This window comes from Mastacembelus armatus, chromosome 1 (genome assembly GCF_900324485.2).
Source record: "Mastacembelus armatus chromosome 1, fMasArm1.2, whole genome shotgun sequence".
In the NCBI taxonomy this organism is placed as follows: Eukaryota; Metazoa; Chordata; class Actinopteri; order Synbranchiformes; family Mastacembelidae; genus Mastacembelus; species Mastacembelus armatus.
The window spans coordinates 9,037,893-9,052,701 of record NC_046633.1 but is presented as its reverse complement, the minus strand read 5'-3'; the positions used below and the strand labels follow the sequence as shown (position 1 = coordinate 9,052,701).

General features: G+C 37.1%; 2 protein-coding genes across 3 annotated transcripts; both read right to left on the bottom strand.

The window, feature by feature from the left end:
• Window positions 1-6,892: 6,892 nt before the first annotated feature.
• LOC113128561 (proline-rich protein HaeIII subfamily 1-like) lies at window positions 6,893-9,194 on the bottom strand. Of its 2 annotated transcripts, none has more exons than XM_026303981.2 (7): window positions 8,933-9,194; window positions 8,500-8,790; window positions 8,255-8,311; window positions 7,633-7,782; window positions 7,450-7,485; window positions 7,318-7,356; window positions 6,893-7,201 (listed from the first exon to the last, which is right to left on the bottom strand). In XM_026303981.2, exons 1-7 carry the CDS (start codon window positions 8,984-8,986, stop codon window positions 6,902-6,904), a joined length of 927 nt encoding a protein of 308 aa, XP_026159766.1. In that variant the 5' UTR covers window positions 8,987-9,194; the 3' UTR covers window positions 6,893-6,901. The 2 variants fall into 2 exon arrangements, with proteins under 2 accessions (XP_026159766.1, XP_026159767.1); XM_026303982.2 differs by having other exon boundaries at window positions 8,258-8,311.
• A 1,368-nt stretch (window positions 9,195-10,562) lies between these two features.
• On the bottom strand, window positions 10,563-12,594 carry LOC113128439 (sulfated surface glycoprotein 185-like). Its single transcript, XM_026303769.1, has 3 exons — window positions 12,009-12,594; window positions 11,878-11,916; window positions 10,563-11,708 (listed from the first exon to the last, which is right to left on the bottom strand). The coding sequence occupies exons 1-3, from the start codon at window positions 12,057-12,059 to the stop codon at window positions 11,451-11,453; spliced, it is 348 nt and encodes a 115-aa protein (XP_026159554.1). The 5' UTR covers window positions 12,060-12,594; the 3' UTR covers window positions 10,563-11,450.
• Window positions 12,595-14,809: the final 2,215 nt, after the last annotated feature.

The window sequence follows — 14,809 nt, the reverse complement described above, 5'->3', positions numbered from 1 at the left end:
AATTTCAAAATTAAAATTAAGAAAGCATGCTTGATTCCAAGAGCCGTAATATCGGCAAAACTATGTTTCTAACAAAATGTAAAATCGTTTTGCTGTGAAAACACATCACCTTTTTTCCTGCTGCAGAGGAGGAAAGGAATCTGGTTAATCTCCAACACGGAAGACCTTTATATACCTGCACATCCTGTGACAGAAAAATAAATATTCAATAAAACATGAAATCTCCTCACACTTCAGAAGTGAAAAAAAAGAGGCTTGTAGGATTAGGTTTCCATATGCAGATAATTACATGGTGTGCAAGTATGCTCGATACACAGGACCCTCTCTTTCTTGCCCTAAAACCAAACTTTAAAAATAACAAGTACATGTACAGGAATGATAATGACTGAGAAGCATCACCAACACTAGTTTAAGTTGGAAAATGTTATAAAAAGCTATTTATTGATTAAGGCAGCTCATTCCTGTAATAAATAGCACGGTGTTCTCCAAACTATAAAAATTAATATACAGATAACACTGACGGTTAATATTGTCACTCCACAGAAAGAATCTGCTGCGATTGAATCCTGTTCAACCCTGGGGCCATTTGGTGTGGAGTTTCCATGTTCTCCCCATGTTTGTGTTGGATCTTTCCAAGTACTTCTACCTACTGTCAGCTGTGATTGACTCCAGTCCCCTGTGACCCTGAAAGGATAATGGGTGGATGCATAAAACAGATGATCATCACAAGGTGACCATTACAATCACACCAGCTAAATATTAATAAGAGGTGATACTCTCTATCTTACTGAATATCACACATGAGCAGTGATAAAAATATATATATTTACTGTAGACTATTTATGTAGAGTTTTTAGGTGCTTGTCCTTTAGTTGACTGTTTCCATTTTATGCCACTTTATGCTTCTCTTCTACATGTCAGATGGTGTATTGTACTTTGAAATCCACCACATTTATTTCACAGCTATTTTTTAAACTTTACCTGTGACCCTTTTAAAGAAAAGTGTGGTTTTGGCATCTCATCACATTTCAGGTGCTATCATAGTTAAAAACAAAAAACCACTATAGTATCATCTTACACTTTACTCTAAAGCATATAGACCTACATACACAGCGTCTACCTCTCTTTTTTTTATATTTTTTGTGTGACTTCATAATTTCACAAAAGTAGAGCAAAGGTCATCATAGTGTAGTTTGGCAAGTAAAATGAAGGCTTTAAAACCTGCTATCAACATGTTCTTAGCAATGGGTGATAAAAGTGATAAAAGTTTGTAAAATAACATTCCAGGAAAGAAAATTTGTGAAGAAGTCATTGCGTGACAGGTGATAAATGTGTACTCTGACTGTCTTTGAAGAGATATTGGTCAAGGCATGTTGTGACAAGCTTTTGTCCTTAGGGGAATAAGGATCAGAAGATCTTCCCTGTGCTCTTTATGGTGTTTATTTTTCTAAGACAGTCATATGTTACTATGGGGAAATTCTTTTCTCTGTTTTGTTGTTGCGGCATGCCATAAATTATGTAGCTTTTAATGCATGTGCTGGGCTTGGTGATTGTATTAAATGATAGAAGATAGGTGTTTAAGACTCGTACTTTAACTCTTACTATTCCAATAGTAAGTTTTACTTGTGTAGCTCCTCATCTTCCCCTCTCTCCTGCTGTTTTCAGTTTCCATGTTTATATATCATTCATGTGCACAACTTGCAGCACATTATTTTTACTACTACAGTATGCTGATGAGCCTGTATGTATTTAGCATTAAATAACATCCCATAGATACATGAGACCAATTAGAGACCATCTTGTTTGACATAAAAGTGCTCTGCATTGCACCACTTCAAAGGTACGGAGTCAAAGTCAAAAAGGGTCAAAACCAGACTAGAAGATTATGGTGAAAATGTGTCCAAGAATCAAGACAGCACAAACAGATGAGTATAATGAGTGACACCACCAACAAAAATGGATTGTTTACACTGTGTTCCTCTCACAATGTTACTTACAGTGTCTGAAGGCATACAACATTTGATTAAATATAAAAGTCAGCTTGCCTGTTCTGGAGAATACAACTTAGTCTATGAAAACAGTCTAAGATGATCAGGGTTATTATGAGACATGAGACTTTAAATATTAAAGGTATAATATAAGTCTGGGTTACTCTAAACAAGAAGCATAGAGTTTAAAGGCTGATAGCATTTAAAGAGAAGGGAGGGGCTGGTAAAGCATGCTTTTAAAATGCATTTCAGGAATTGTACAATTCAGCATTTTGGATCTTTGTGGAGGGAAGAATTTAGTAGCACCAAAACTTAGCTTCTGCTGGTCAAATGAACTTCTAAAAACCCACTTCTCTCAAATCTTTAGGAAAACTAAAGATCTTTAAATGAGGAGTAAGAGTAGTCAAAAATGCTTGAAAATGTAGGCTTTATTTTTTGAAAGAAAATTACATTTAAAGAAAAGTTAAAATGAATAAAGATGTGCAGCATATTTCTTAGAGACTGTGAAGATGCAGCATTGCAAAGTGCTCAATTTCCACAATAATATTAATAACCAATTCTTCAATTGATAATTGACAGAGCTGCTGAAAGGTTTACAGATCTACATCAGGTTAATGTATGAAGACTATAAAGTGAAGAAGATAATTACTCAGAAACGTGTTTCATTTTATGCAGATGACTACATGCTAATGCAACATAGTTCCTAAAAAGTATCAGCATTTTATTTTAATTGTAATAGGCATATATAAAACAAATACTCAGTCCTAATCATTTAGGATCATTTGTTCTACTTCGGATTTGTTGCTTCTTCTTCATGTCTCTCATCCACTTCAGACTTTTGCTGGCATCTGTAAAGACAGATAGAAATTTAAAACAAATACTCTTATTTAAGATAGATAGATAGATAGATAGATAGATAGATAGATAGATAGATAGATAGATAGATAGATAGACAGACGGACAGATAGATAGACAGACAGACAGACAGACTGACAGACAGATAGACAGATGGACAGATAGATAGATAGATAGATAGATAGATAGATAGATAGATAGATAGATACCTGTCTTGTCTGCATGGGTTGGTCCTGCTGGATGGGTGGAACTGGATCCTGGGATGGGAGGGGATTGGCATCAAATGATGGAACCTTAAAAAAAGAACAGAAAAAAAATGAAAAAAGTGAAGTAACAACCACAATCAATCAATTAAACATTTTCAAAACACACTGAGATGATTTTTGTTTTTTCTCACATTCATGGTTTGCTGGGGGCCATTTTGAAAAGGATAGTCATATGAGAGAACCTGTGAAAAAAGTAGGTTGTGAATAAAATTTTCTCTGCAAGAAAACAAAAACAGTTGAGCCATAATAAAACAGAATAAACGAAATGTCACATATTTGGCACCTGGGGGTTGTTTGACATAGGAGGCATGTTTGGTATTATCTGAAACAAAAGTAAACACATTTATTTGGATTTGTGCATGTAAAATAATATAGTAGTAATTTCATTTTTACATCATTGAGATATAGTTTTAGTTTTCCTATATCTCACAGTTTAAAATGTTTACCCTTTGCTGAACGAAGTCATAGGGGTAGTACTGCAAATGTAAACAACACAAGAGTAGAAAAACATCAGTAAATGCTTGTCATAGATACTCTTATCAGCAGCAACTGAAGTGGTTTCAGTCCTAATAGTCTCTGTAATCTGAAAAAGGCAAAGGAAAAAAAATCACTCACAACTTCAACACTCTGTCTGCCAGGTGGCTGAGGAATGGAGTACTTGATAAAACCATGAGAGGGAAAGGGCTGCAGAAGGTTGGAAGAAAAAAGTGGAAAAAACATCAGTGAAGGTTACTGAGGTGGAAAGTAGCTGAAGTTTTTACCACAAGAGAACATGCTCCTGTGCAATGTGTGGTTGCTTACCTGGCCAGCATTTGGTCCACCTGCACCACCAGGATATCTGTGGGGATAAATCTTCAAGAAATGCAAATATACATAAGTGTTCTTCCAACAAAATTTGTAATCACAACAACAGCATTTTATAAAAAACTGAATCTTTTAAATTAAGCTGACATATGGAGTAAAACATAAAAAATTAAAAAAAAAACTTCAGACATACTATTTCCACACTGTAAGCACCAGGAATTCCAATTTGTGGGAGAGGCTGACCAGCTGTGAAGGGACTTTTTGCCTGAATGGATGCAAAATTGTCAGAATCATCATTAAAAGGTCAGTTGCACACAGCAGTGTTTCTACAGTGCTTCATATCTGTCCCAGAATGGGCTGTGTAGCATTTGTTTTTGCATTTTCAGAGCAGAGAAGCTTAGAAACTACACACACAACCTAAGTACACGATCTACCTGCGAGGGTGGTACCTGCTGTCTTTGTCCTGTGTAGTGAGGCATGTAATGAAAGATGGACTGAAAATAAAGCAGGAAACAAATAGTTAGATAAAGCAATTACCATAATATTCAAATCAAACTGAACTTGTCTGCTCATTTAATTCAGACTTACTGGTGCAGCTGAGGCTGTGCTAGCCAGACAGAGGCACAGGATGGCCAGTTTCATTTTTGCAAGGTGTCCAATATCTACAAACATAAAAATCTTCATTACAAATCAATCACATTAAAGTTGCAGTGGATGGCTGCTAGATGAACTTATGTTAAAGTTCTTCACAACTCACCTTCCACAACAAAAACACCACTGGAGATTGTGATGAATGTTGATGCCAGTTGATCGTATCTTTCACAGTTTTACTTTGGCTTTATATAGGGTGCCTGCTGCCCTGAGAGCCAATCACAGCTGATGGGAGTGATGATACCCAATGAGTAGGTACAGTACAGGTGTCTAGTCTGCAGCTTTACTAAATGACCAGTGGTCAAGTCCATGTAGTAATACTAGACTCTGTTTGATTACACTGTCTAGAGCAGGGCACACAGACACACCTGTTTCTGATTCTGCCATCACACCAGTACTATTGCATCTGTAATGTGGCATAAATGGCCAAATTATAGCAACTCCTTATTTGAATATAACATTGAATGTAACATTATTTTCCTCTTACTTGCATATTAATTGTCTTTCCAAATGATGACATCTAAAAAGTAAAGAACTTCACAAAGAGGATAAAAGTGAAACTTGAAAGTGTGCATAAAGATAGAGTTAGAAACTCTAACACTTTTTTTCTTCTTCCAGGGTTATTGGATGCATGTCACTGGAACTTTAAATTGTGAGCAATCAGTTGATTTTGCAAATACATTACAGATGCTCATTATTACCTTATAACAAAATGCTAAGTGTGGTTAATTATTTACTTATATTGCAATATATGACATTCATTATATATAGGTACTTAAAGTAACAACCACAAGAGAATGAATGAGTTCTTTAATTTATTATGATGCATGAACACAGCAGTTTTGATTAAGGAGGTATGTTCTTATTCTCTAAATAATATTTCAACCATAGCACAGGATTTTCATAAAAGAGCAGGGCAACATTTTACTGAAATGTACTGTACAGTGATGTATAGTGTATGTGTATCTGTATGTGTATGTGTATGTGTACCTGTATGTGTACCTGTATGTGCATCTTGCACTTGTGTGTGCATCTTGCTGACTCAGATTTTTTTTTTTTTTGTCAACATCATCATCATCATTACCTCTGTGTTGGCTGAAATGATAGAGGCTTCTGATGAGCCGGTCAGGAGTGAGGACAGTCTCTCACATGTCTGATGAGTCCACGTTGCATAACATCACCACAGAAGACAGCTGAAAGGCTGTTTCTCTGGTGAAACACTCATTTATTAGCATTAACCTGTTGCCTTCATCACCATGTCAATTCATTTTCACTCCCATGCCAGCTTCAGTGATGTAAAGCTATTAATGTACTCTATGATCAATCAAACCATCTATAGGGGTGACAGCTGGTGGTGGTGAAGTCTTACTGCTTGTTCATTAAACTCAAATGACTCAAAATTCAAATTCGTAATTATTCGTACAGGAACAGCATCCACAATGATATGCTTAAAGGGTGCGGCTGGGGCAGGAGGAGCAACAGGAATAGCCGGAGCAAAGGGGCAGCAGGAGGATTTAGCAGGTTTAAATTGAAGGGATAGAAGTGGAGAAAGTTTACAAAGAAAATGGGTCATTGGTTGCCAGGTTTGTACATAAATAAGAGTCAAATTTATCCAGAGAAGAATGCATATTCAAGATTATAGCAAAAATTGAACTGAATTGATTATTTTTATTAAGTTATTTAAGTTGCTGATTCAAACAACATGCTTAATGTTCTAGTTTTAGTACATGTTCACTCCTCTCAGCTGCTGCAGTGAAGTGATTTCTGTACAAAGCTGTGATAATCCTGCTCACCATCAAACAGCAGACAGACACAACTGGTAACTAGCTGGTGAGTGGGCAGAGGAGTTAGCAGTGTAAGAACCAACTATTTTCCTTTTGTGAAGACCAAAACACACTATTGGATTTATTTTATCAGGTTTTCAGAAACACAACTTCTGATAATATTACTTTTTGTCTTCTGGATATGTTGCCTGATTACACTGTTAATTTAAAAGGCGATAAAAGTCAGAATCAGCTTTATTGGCTAAGTACCGTATGTTAAACACACAAAGAATTTGACTTCAGTGTGGCAGCTCTCAACATGTCAGTGTTGTCCATAGCTTGTCTTTGCTGCCAGGAAGCCAAAGAAACACAAGGCGGGTTTCAGGTAAGGATGAAAACATAGAAGGGGAAAGTTTCAGGTTTATCTTTCTTTATGTTTATTTTTTCTGTTATTTATTTAAAAAGAAGAAAAACAATGTCCACAGTGACCAAAATGCTAGCACATTGTTACTCTACAGTTTACTTTAGTAATGTGTATTCTTGTCTTGATATGAGCTTGCTGGTGACTGCAGTGTCAGATGTGGTTTCTCTTTGCGGGCTGGGGTTTGGGATGAACAGGTGTTTGGACTGTGGCCACATTCTGTGCCGCTTTCTCCAAACCTACAGGGACACTGTTAGCGTTTGGCTGTGGACCACAGCCAGTCAACCCCTGCTGTGAGACTCCGGCTGATGGTGTCCCAATGTTCGGCACGTTGCCTTCCTGTTCAGGGTTCGAGAGCCCAGCAGCCTGGTTTACAGGCAGACCAGCTCCTGCGGGCAGGTTTGTAAGAACTGTGGACATGTACACACCCAGCTGGTTCATTTTAGATGCCATCTGAAACAAAGAGAGGAAAGTTTCAGTACAGTAAATCATCATCATCACCAAATTCCCTAAGCAGATTGTTCAAACAAGTTGAGATAAAGATAAAAATCTTGGCTCTGTTACTGTACCTGAATCTCCTCTGAGCTAAGAGCACCAGGTGGAGAGCTCTATTGAAAAAATGACAGCACATGTCATATAAAACACCATCAGAAGGAAAACTGGGAAAACAGGAATGAATTATGTTAACAATTTGTATTTACCATAGGTTGCTGGACCATGTATACAATTTGGGGATTCTGTGGATGAAAGAGAAACAGTCTCATTATCATGCAACTATATTATATTCCCTTTAGTTTCCCTTTTTCCATATTTTGTGGTAGAAAGTGCAGTCTTTCATTTTATGAGCCGTTCTGTCAGTTTGTAATAAAACACAGCAGAGGCACCTGTGGTTGCTGCATTGTCTGCAGTGTGTCTCTTGAAGGAGCAGTTCCAGAGGGTGTTTCTGCAGGTAACACTGGGCTGTTTGGAGCTGGATTTTCCGGAGTGGGTGGAAAAGCTGCATCACGAATCACTGGGAACCCATATGGGGAGAACTGAAGGAAAAAGGTAAAATCAATGAAAATGAAGACATTCAACACAACAATTTTTTGCAATAAGACAAAACAAAAATGCAATTCTAATGCTCGCATAAATCACACCTCAGATACAAAAGATTACAACTGCATTATAACTTTCCACAGAGAGTCACATACAAGACAAAACAGCATCTAAGTTTTAATATGAGTTATAAATCAACCAACATATTGAATAGAACAAATGTCTTTATTACCACAACTCTGCCTGTTGTGAAAGAGTTTCAGGTTTTGTCAAGTTGTATCCTACACAGTAAAAGTTAAGAGCATCAACAGATAAAACCCTGAACTGCAAAGTAGAAATATCCCCAGGTGAAATCTTTCAAGCTGGGATTTGCTTAAAAGAATATTCAGTTTTTACAGTCAGTATTAGCACAGTGCACAGAGCTGTCTCCAATCACAGTCTTAGTCTTTTCTTTAATAATAATCTTACCACCTGATTTGTGTGTGGTGATGAAAACAAAGGGAGGTATCCATAATGAGGGAAAATCTGTAAGCAGCAACAAAACAAACTTAAAATTCACTTGAAATTATTATTGTCCTAAATAAGACAATAACAAATGAGAAATTGGGAAAATAGCTTTAAAGTTGTGTTAAATGCATTGCCTTTGTTTTAGTGTTGTTTCTGCAATATATGTGGCTCCAGATTATTGTTATTTATTTCTCATTATGTCCTACCAGTGGCTGCTGTGGGAGTGCTGGTTGGTTAGCAGGCAGAAATCCATAGACACTCGGCTGCACCGGCACGATCATTGGACTGCCTCCTAGTGGAGGCCAGCTGTATTGCTGTAGTGAAGGAACAGTCTGGGGGCTACCTTGGGGATCCATTGGCTGTGGGACTCCAGGCTGTGGTTGCTCCACATTGGCTAGTGTCTGTGGTTTGTGGTTTGTAGCTTCAACAGGTTGAACTCGTTGAGCTTGAGTGGGTTCTCTTTGTGATAACAAGTGAAGAAAAACATTAGGACGGACCTGAAAGTATAAAAGCAAAGTGATCATTGTCACAGCAGATCGTATATAGACTTACGTTATAACTTAATATAGTCAAATAATAATGTTAAACTGAATGATAGAGAAAAAATTTAATCATTTTAAAAAAAATATGTCTACTTACTGGTACTGCAGATACCATTATGGTAAAAGATGACAACAAAAGTACAATGATCATTTTCAAAATAAAGGCAAAACAAGAATCTATATGGTTTTGAAGCAGTTCCCACAAGATCAGTGAAAGACGTCAAGGAATGTCCACTTAGAGCACTTGGAGTAATTCAGTCAAGCTGCATGGAAGGAGACTTATGCAGCACTCACAGGGTGAAACAACCAATCACACACCAGAAAAAAACAGACAAATTCTTTGTAATCTTTTAGTGTGAATGAAGTAATGGTGTAAAAACCAAAGAAAATCCACTGAATACGCTAAACTGCTTGTTTTTCTTCAATTATACCGCCGTCATGTCTAAGAAATGAATAAACAAACAGATAAGAACCCAACCCTTTTCAGACCACTTGTGGGTGTGACTGATGTGTCAGAGTCTCACCTTTGTAATTATGGTCAAACCAAATCTGTTTAATGTGCATTGGAAATTGCAGAAAAGCAGGTGGGCCTGTTAAGGGTTCAGTCACAGACCTTCAGTCATTAAAATCCATTCATCCATCCATCATCTATATCAGTGTATTCCTATTTAGAGTCACAGGGATCTGCTGGTGTCTAGCCCAGCTCTCTTTTGGGTGAAAGGCAGGGCTACATCCTGGACAGGTCACCAGTCCTTCAGAGGTCATTTAAATCATAATATAAAACACATCGCTGTACTAGAATAATTGTAGTATGTGGCACTAATACGTAGATGCTATGTCTGATAAAGGTCCTTGGCATATCTGTAATAAATTGACAAGTTGACAGTTTACAAGAAATCCCACCTAGAATATTAATGAAAATAATAACCACACAAATAACCATTTAAAAAATACTTGAGGTAGACATTTTGGAAATATGAATTACAGTCAATTCACTCTTAATGGTAAGACACAAACACTGCAGGAGATAAATAATTTTGAAAAAATTAATGCAACTTACAAATCAATAAAAATGCATCTTAATTGACACATGTCAGCCTTAATGGGGTGCTATAATAAAATACATTTTGTTTAATAACTCACCAACAGTAGCTTGCATATTCAAATGTGTTATATCTAGATGTTCTCTATATTACATTGCATTTCCAGCTGCAAATTGGACACATTTGCAAGAACAGCTTTTCAACCAGACTATGGTTTTTTGACTCAGACCATAAAACATTCAAACCGTCTCTGGAGCCTCCTTTATAATTATTTTGCATGTTTGATTTTGTACTTAGTGTGTGAGGTTGTCTGTCTTTGTGTGTCTATATGTGGCCCTGCGACAGACTGGTGACCTGTCTAGGGTGTACCCCTGCCTTCCACCCGAGAGAGAGCTGGGATAGGCTCCAGCGGATCCCCGTGACCCTGAACAGGAAAAGCGGGTATAGAAGATGGATGGATGGATGGATTTTGTACTTTCTTTGATAGCCACATAAGTTTGAATGTTGACTATAGGATGGAGACAGTTTTTTGAAGACTTTATCTCACTGAGAGGACCTTTTTCTTTAATTACAGTACATCATTTTCAATCCAATATGACTTTATAGTTTTGCTTCATTTAGTGTAACAAGGCCATTATGAGGATAAGTTATATTTAAAAAAAGACATTTTTATCACACAGACCATAATTTATTCATATTGAAAATTTAATGATGGATACTGGACCAATGACTCATATAAATTCATGGCTAAATTAACAATGACAAACAAACTTAGAAATACAATTACATTCATAATGAAGGTGCAAAACCCACTGACTGGGCACAAGCAAAATACATGAAAGAACCGTGATTCAGTTGTATATTAAGAAAGTGTACAGTGTGTTTGAAAGAATGTGAATGTGATGGTACATATTTTTTTGTCAGAGTCTCAGTAAATAAATGCAGCAAAAGACAGTGCAGTGAGGAAAATATTGGTCAAGTGCCTGAGTCATGATAAAAAGTGCAATCCAACAGACTTCACTGATGAAGCAGAGAGTCGGGTATTACAGGCTCAACACTCATCCCTTCCTTGAGCTGTGTTGATCCAGGGATAGTACTGTCTGCACCCACTGAGTGGATATTACAGTAGTGTGACGTGAAAATCCTCCCACAGGTGTCTCCAGGACCAACCTCCCCCAAAACTCATAATTACATCTTCACAAAATACCTGTTTCTATTTTATATGTTCCAAATCATATATATCATTATATCCTTTATATTTTCATATAGACTGTAGACTGATTTGATGTGGAAAAGAGTTGAACAAGATGTTATACTGCTGCACATGATTTGGAAAGTGATGAGCAGAGAAATACATAGGAACGTGGAAAGGTTGCTGAGCCAATACTGAAATGTGAAAACAAGCAGTTTCATTTATTCTTCTGTAAAAGTCAATGAAACATGACTTTCAAATCCTAAAATACTACAAACATCAAACACACACAAACACAGTATCTATTTCCATCACTTATTACTATTTTGTTGTTGGAGTAGTGAAGTAATTTAATCAGTTATTTTACAGATTGTCACAGGTCACCTGTTGTCTCCTCGCGGCTTCACGGTAGTAGGACCTGGTGGGGGCAACGTGCCTGGTTCTGGGGTTGGGCTTTTGGTTGGTTTGGTGGTCGGTTTCAGAGTTGGTGGTGGGGGTGGAGGTGGGAGTGGAGGAGGAGGTGGAGGAGGAGGTGGAGGTGGAGGTGGTGGATGCGGACGCTTAGCGGGTTTCAGAGGCCAGAAAGGGAAGGAAGACGAGGGACGAAACACCTTGGGCCTAAACCTTGAGTAGTTTCTCTGCAGCAAGACAAAGCAAAGACAATGAAAAACACACAAAAAAAAATTATTTGAAAAAAGGATTGGCTTTTGGTGTGCTCTCACTATAGTTGACACAGTAAATGATTTATTTAATTCTTACCTCATCACTGTCAGACTCACTATTATGGTGATGAAAATTCATTCTTACCTCATGACTGCCGGAATCACTTCTATAATGATGACAATTCTGTGAAAAAGATTTTGCATTAGTGTGATCTCATTCATAAGTCACACACGTTATAGCAAGAATGGACTATATAATGATAATTTTGTACTTACAGCAACAAGGGGACTGATGAAGCAGAAAACCATCAGAAGAAAAAACTTCATCTTGCACAGCAAACAGTAATTCAAATCCCTTGATCGTTAGAGCTGACTGCGTGGCACCGTAGAGTACAGGTGTAAACAACTTAATAATGGCTTAAATATCTGGCTTGTGTTCTCTAACTTCAAGCTGGTTCCTTCAGGAAACTTCACTAGCTTTTAAACAGCCTTGGCGTGTCCACAGTGCTGTCACACTCCAAAAGGTGTGTTACTTCATCCCAGACGTGGTCGTTCTTGTGGAAGCATCAGGAGACAAAACCAAAATAGGCGTGAACGCAGTTTCATTACCTGGCTAGACTGTGTGGTGGCCACATCCAGTCTAAAAGCCTGATAGATTTAAAGCATTTTCTGACACATGCTGAGCTGAATTAACCATTAAGCCCTGTTGGTACAGCTGTTTACAGACACGCAAACAAACACTTCACTTCCGTTTGGTTAAAGAATTCAGTATTTGAATTTCAGTGCAGACCATCAACATGCCCTAACACAATTTGGATGTTTTTAGAATTAATTTACGACTTTCAAATATTTCCCATTAAAGTCAGAGATGGATATGTTGTTTGATACCTCCATACTTGTGAAACAGAAATCTCTGTGGCCTGGACCCATATTTCCAGCTGCAAAGCAATACTTGCTCAATCCTTGCTAAATACCGTCATCCTCTTACTCATGATAGACCTCATTTATCATTCCTTTAATAGCTGTAATTAAATGTTTCAACCTGTTGCAAGTGTTATGCAGAGATTTTACCTGTGACTACCTATGACACTGAAACACTTTTATTTCCCAGTGATGGGCAGAAATATTGCCATATTGCTCATCTAAAGCAGTTGTTCATGGTGTTGTACCAAAATTTAAGTGTCAAAGGGCAATTTATTTATACTTTGTTCAGAATCTCATTAGTGGCTGAAAAAAACAATAGGTAGCGTGTCTTTATGGTTAGAGGGCATCTGTAGTTACAGTAATAAGCACATGGCTAAGGCTTCCAAGAAGAAATTAGAAGTAATTTCTGGTATGAGAGTCTTGTATTTGACTGATCCATTCTTCCTCCTTACATGGACTTTGTTGCTCTATTTGGTGCATCGCCTAACTTCCTCCTTTGCTCCACTCATATTTGCTGCAGCCACTAGAGGTTAGAATAGAATATACTTACAGATCTTAATAAGCAGTTTGCACAGGACACCTACAGTATGAGTCATTTTTTAAGAGGAGGACAGTCTATTTCTTGGCAATGCACAGCCGTATCTTTCTGTTTGTAGCCTGGCAACCTTATGGTGACAACAGAACTCAAAACAGCCCAGACTGGTCTTCATAAACTGAGATAGAAATATCCTGATTGCAGTTTCAAATTGTGGAGGTGTTTTGTGACAAGCTACATATGGAGAATTGAATGTAAATTATTGTGGAAGTCTAAAGACATGGGCGCTTGGTATGAAAAATATACAAGATAGAAAATTGTATGTTTTGTGCAAATGTACAGCATTAAAAAATATATATTTTGTAAATGTAAAATGTGACTTTTGATATGTCTTCCTTGTCTGTTCACATCTCTGTTTCCACCACTACCCAGGTTTTTTTTGTTTATTCCCAAGGAGCCATATTTTCTCGCAGTAATATAAAACAGGTCTCTCTACATGGAAATAACTCATATAACAAAGAGGCAACAGCATGCAGCCTCCGATTGCCTGCCGTGCCAGGGGAAACTAATATGTTGTCATCAGGAAAGTACCACTTTTTTTTAAACAACCTATGAAAACTCAAATTGACTTGTTTTTGTGTGAAGTCGAAATGAAGATGTATCACCAGAGGAAACCTATTTTTATAGGAAACAGATTTTGGTACAACACCAGGAACAACTGCTGACACAGTTTAGATGAGCAACGTGGCAAAACAAACGATTTCATTAAGTGGGAGACAGCTTCAGTCATCACTGTGTTAAACTGTACCAGGGAATCTCAAAACTAGAATGTGTTCATAGGAAACTATTTACTGTGAACTCCTACAACATGACTGAGAAAAATAAATTGCATGTTTGACTTTTTGAAGCAGTGCATTTACCTCCTTCCACTGAGGTTGCCATAATAATTGGTGACACTGAACCTTGGTACGATGGAAGTTAACTTACGGTGGTGGAATGAGTTTCTGTCCTTTTTGGTTGTCCAACCAATAGAAAACTGAAAATTTTATTTACTGTGTTTTTTCCAACATGGCAAACAAAAAAAAAAAAAAACAACAAAAAAAAAGCAAATAGAACAAATAAATAAAACTCTCATGCTGATCATTAAAACATTTTTGTGGAACATTATTGGTATCTTTAATAACACCATTCAAACCAAATAGTGCATCTTGTTATGGAAGCCAGATAGCATGTCTTTCAAGACAACAACACACCACCACAATATATTTTATGTGAGCACACCAGATTATCAGACTATAAAATACCATCAAAAAATAAATCCCACAACTAAATTAAATGATTGACTTAAATTAAATTAAATGACATTTTTAAATGACATTTAATTTATTTAATTGATTTAGCATTAAACCAACAAATGGATTACTGAGAGCATGATCACATCATAATTTTGTAGTTGAACTGTAATAGACTGTTGAGCGTTGAAGAGCGTCATGACCTGTAAAAGCTCAGCATGCCTGAATAAGGACATGATGTTTGTGAAAGGGGGATGTACTATGAGAAAAAATTAAAAAACAAACAAAAAAGAACTTATTTCTACTATTTTTCTTTTTCATCCCCA

What these genes read in the sequence shown, in the direction of transcription:
- LOC113128439 (XM_026303769.1), bottom strand. Translation starts at nt 12,059, where the DNA reads ATGAAGTTTTTTCTTCTGATGGTTTTCTGCTTCATCAGTCCCCTTGTT. An exon ending in TCATCAGTCCCCTTGTTGCT is followed by an intron (nt 11,917 to 12,008) that starts GTAAGTACAAAA and finishes TCTTTTTCACAG; the next exon opens with AATTGTCATCATTATAGAAG. An exon ending in GTGATTCCGGCAGTCATGAG is followed by an intron (nt 11,709 to 11,877) that starts GTAAGAATGAAT and finishes GTCTTGCTGCAG; the next exon opens with AGAAACTACTCAAGGTTTAG.
- LOC113128561 (XM_026303981.2), bottom strand. Translation starts at nt 8,986, where the DNA reads ATGATCATTGTACTTTTGTTGTCATCTTTTACCATAATGGTATCTGCA. An exon ending in CACTCCCACAGCAGCCACTG is followed by an intron (nt 8,312 to 8,499) that starts GTAGGACATAAT and finishes TGCTGCTTACAG; the next exon opens with ATTTTCCCTCATTATGGATA. An exon ending in ACATGGTCCAGCAACCTATG is followed by an intron (nt 7,357 to 7,449) that starts GTAAATACAAAT and finishes TTTTTTCAATAG; the next exon opens with AGCTCTCCACCTGGTGCTCT.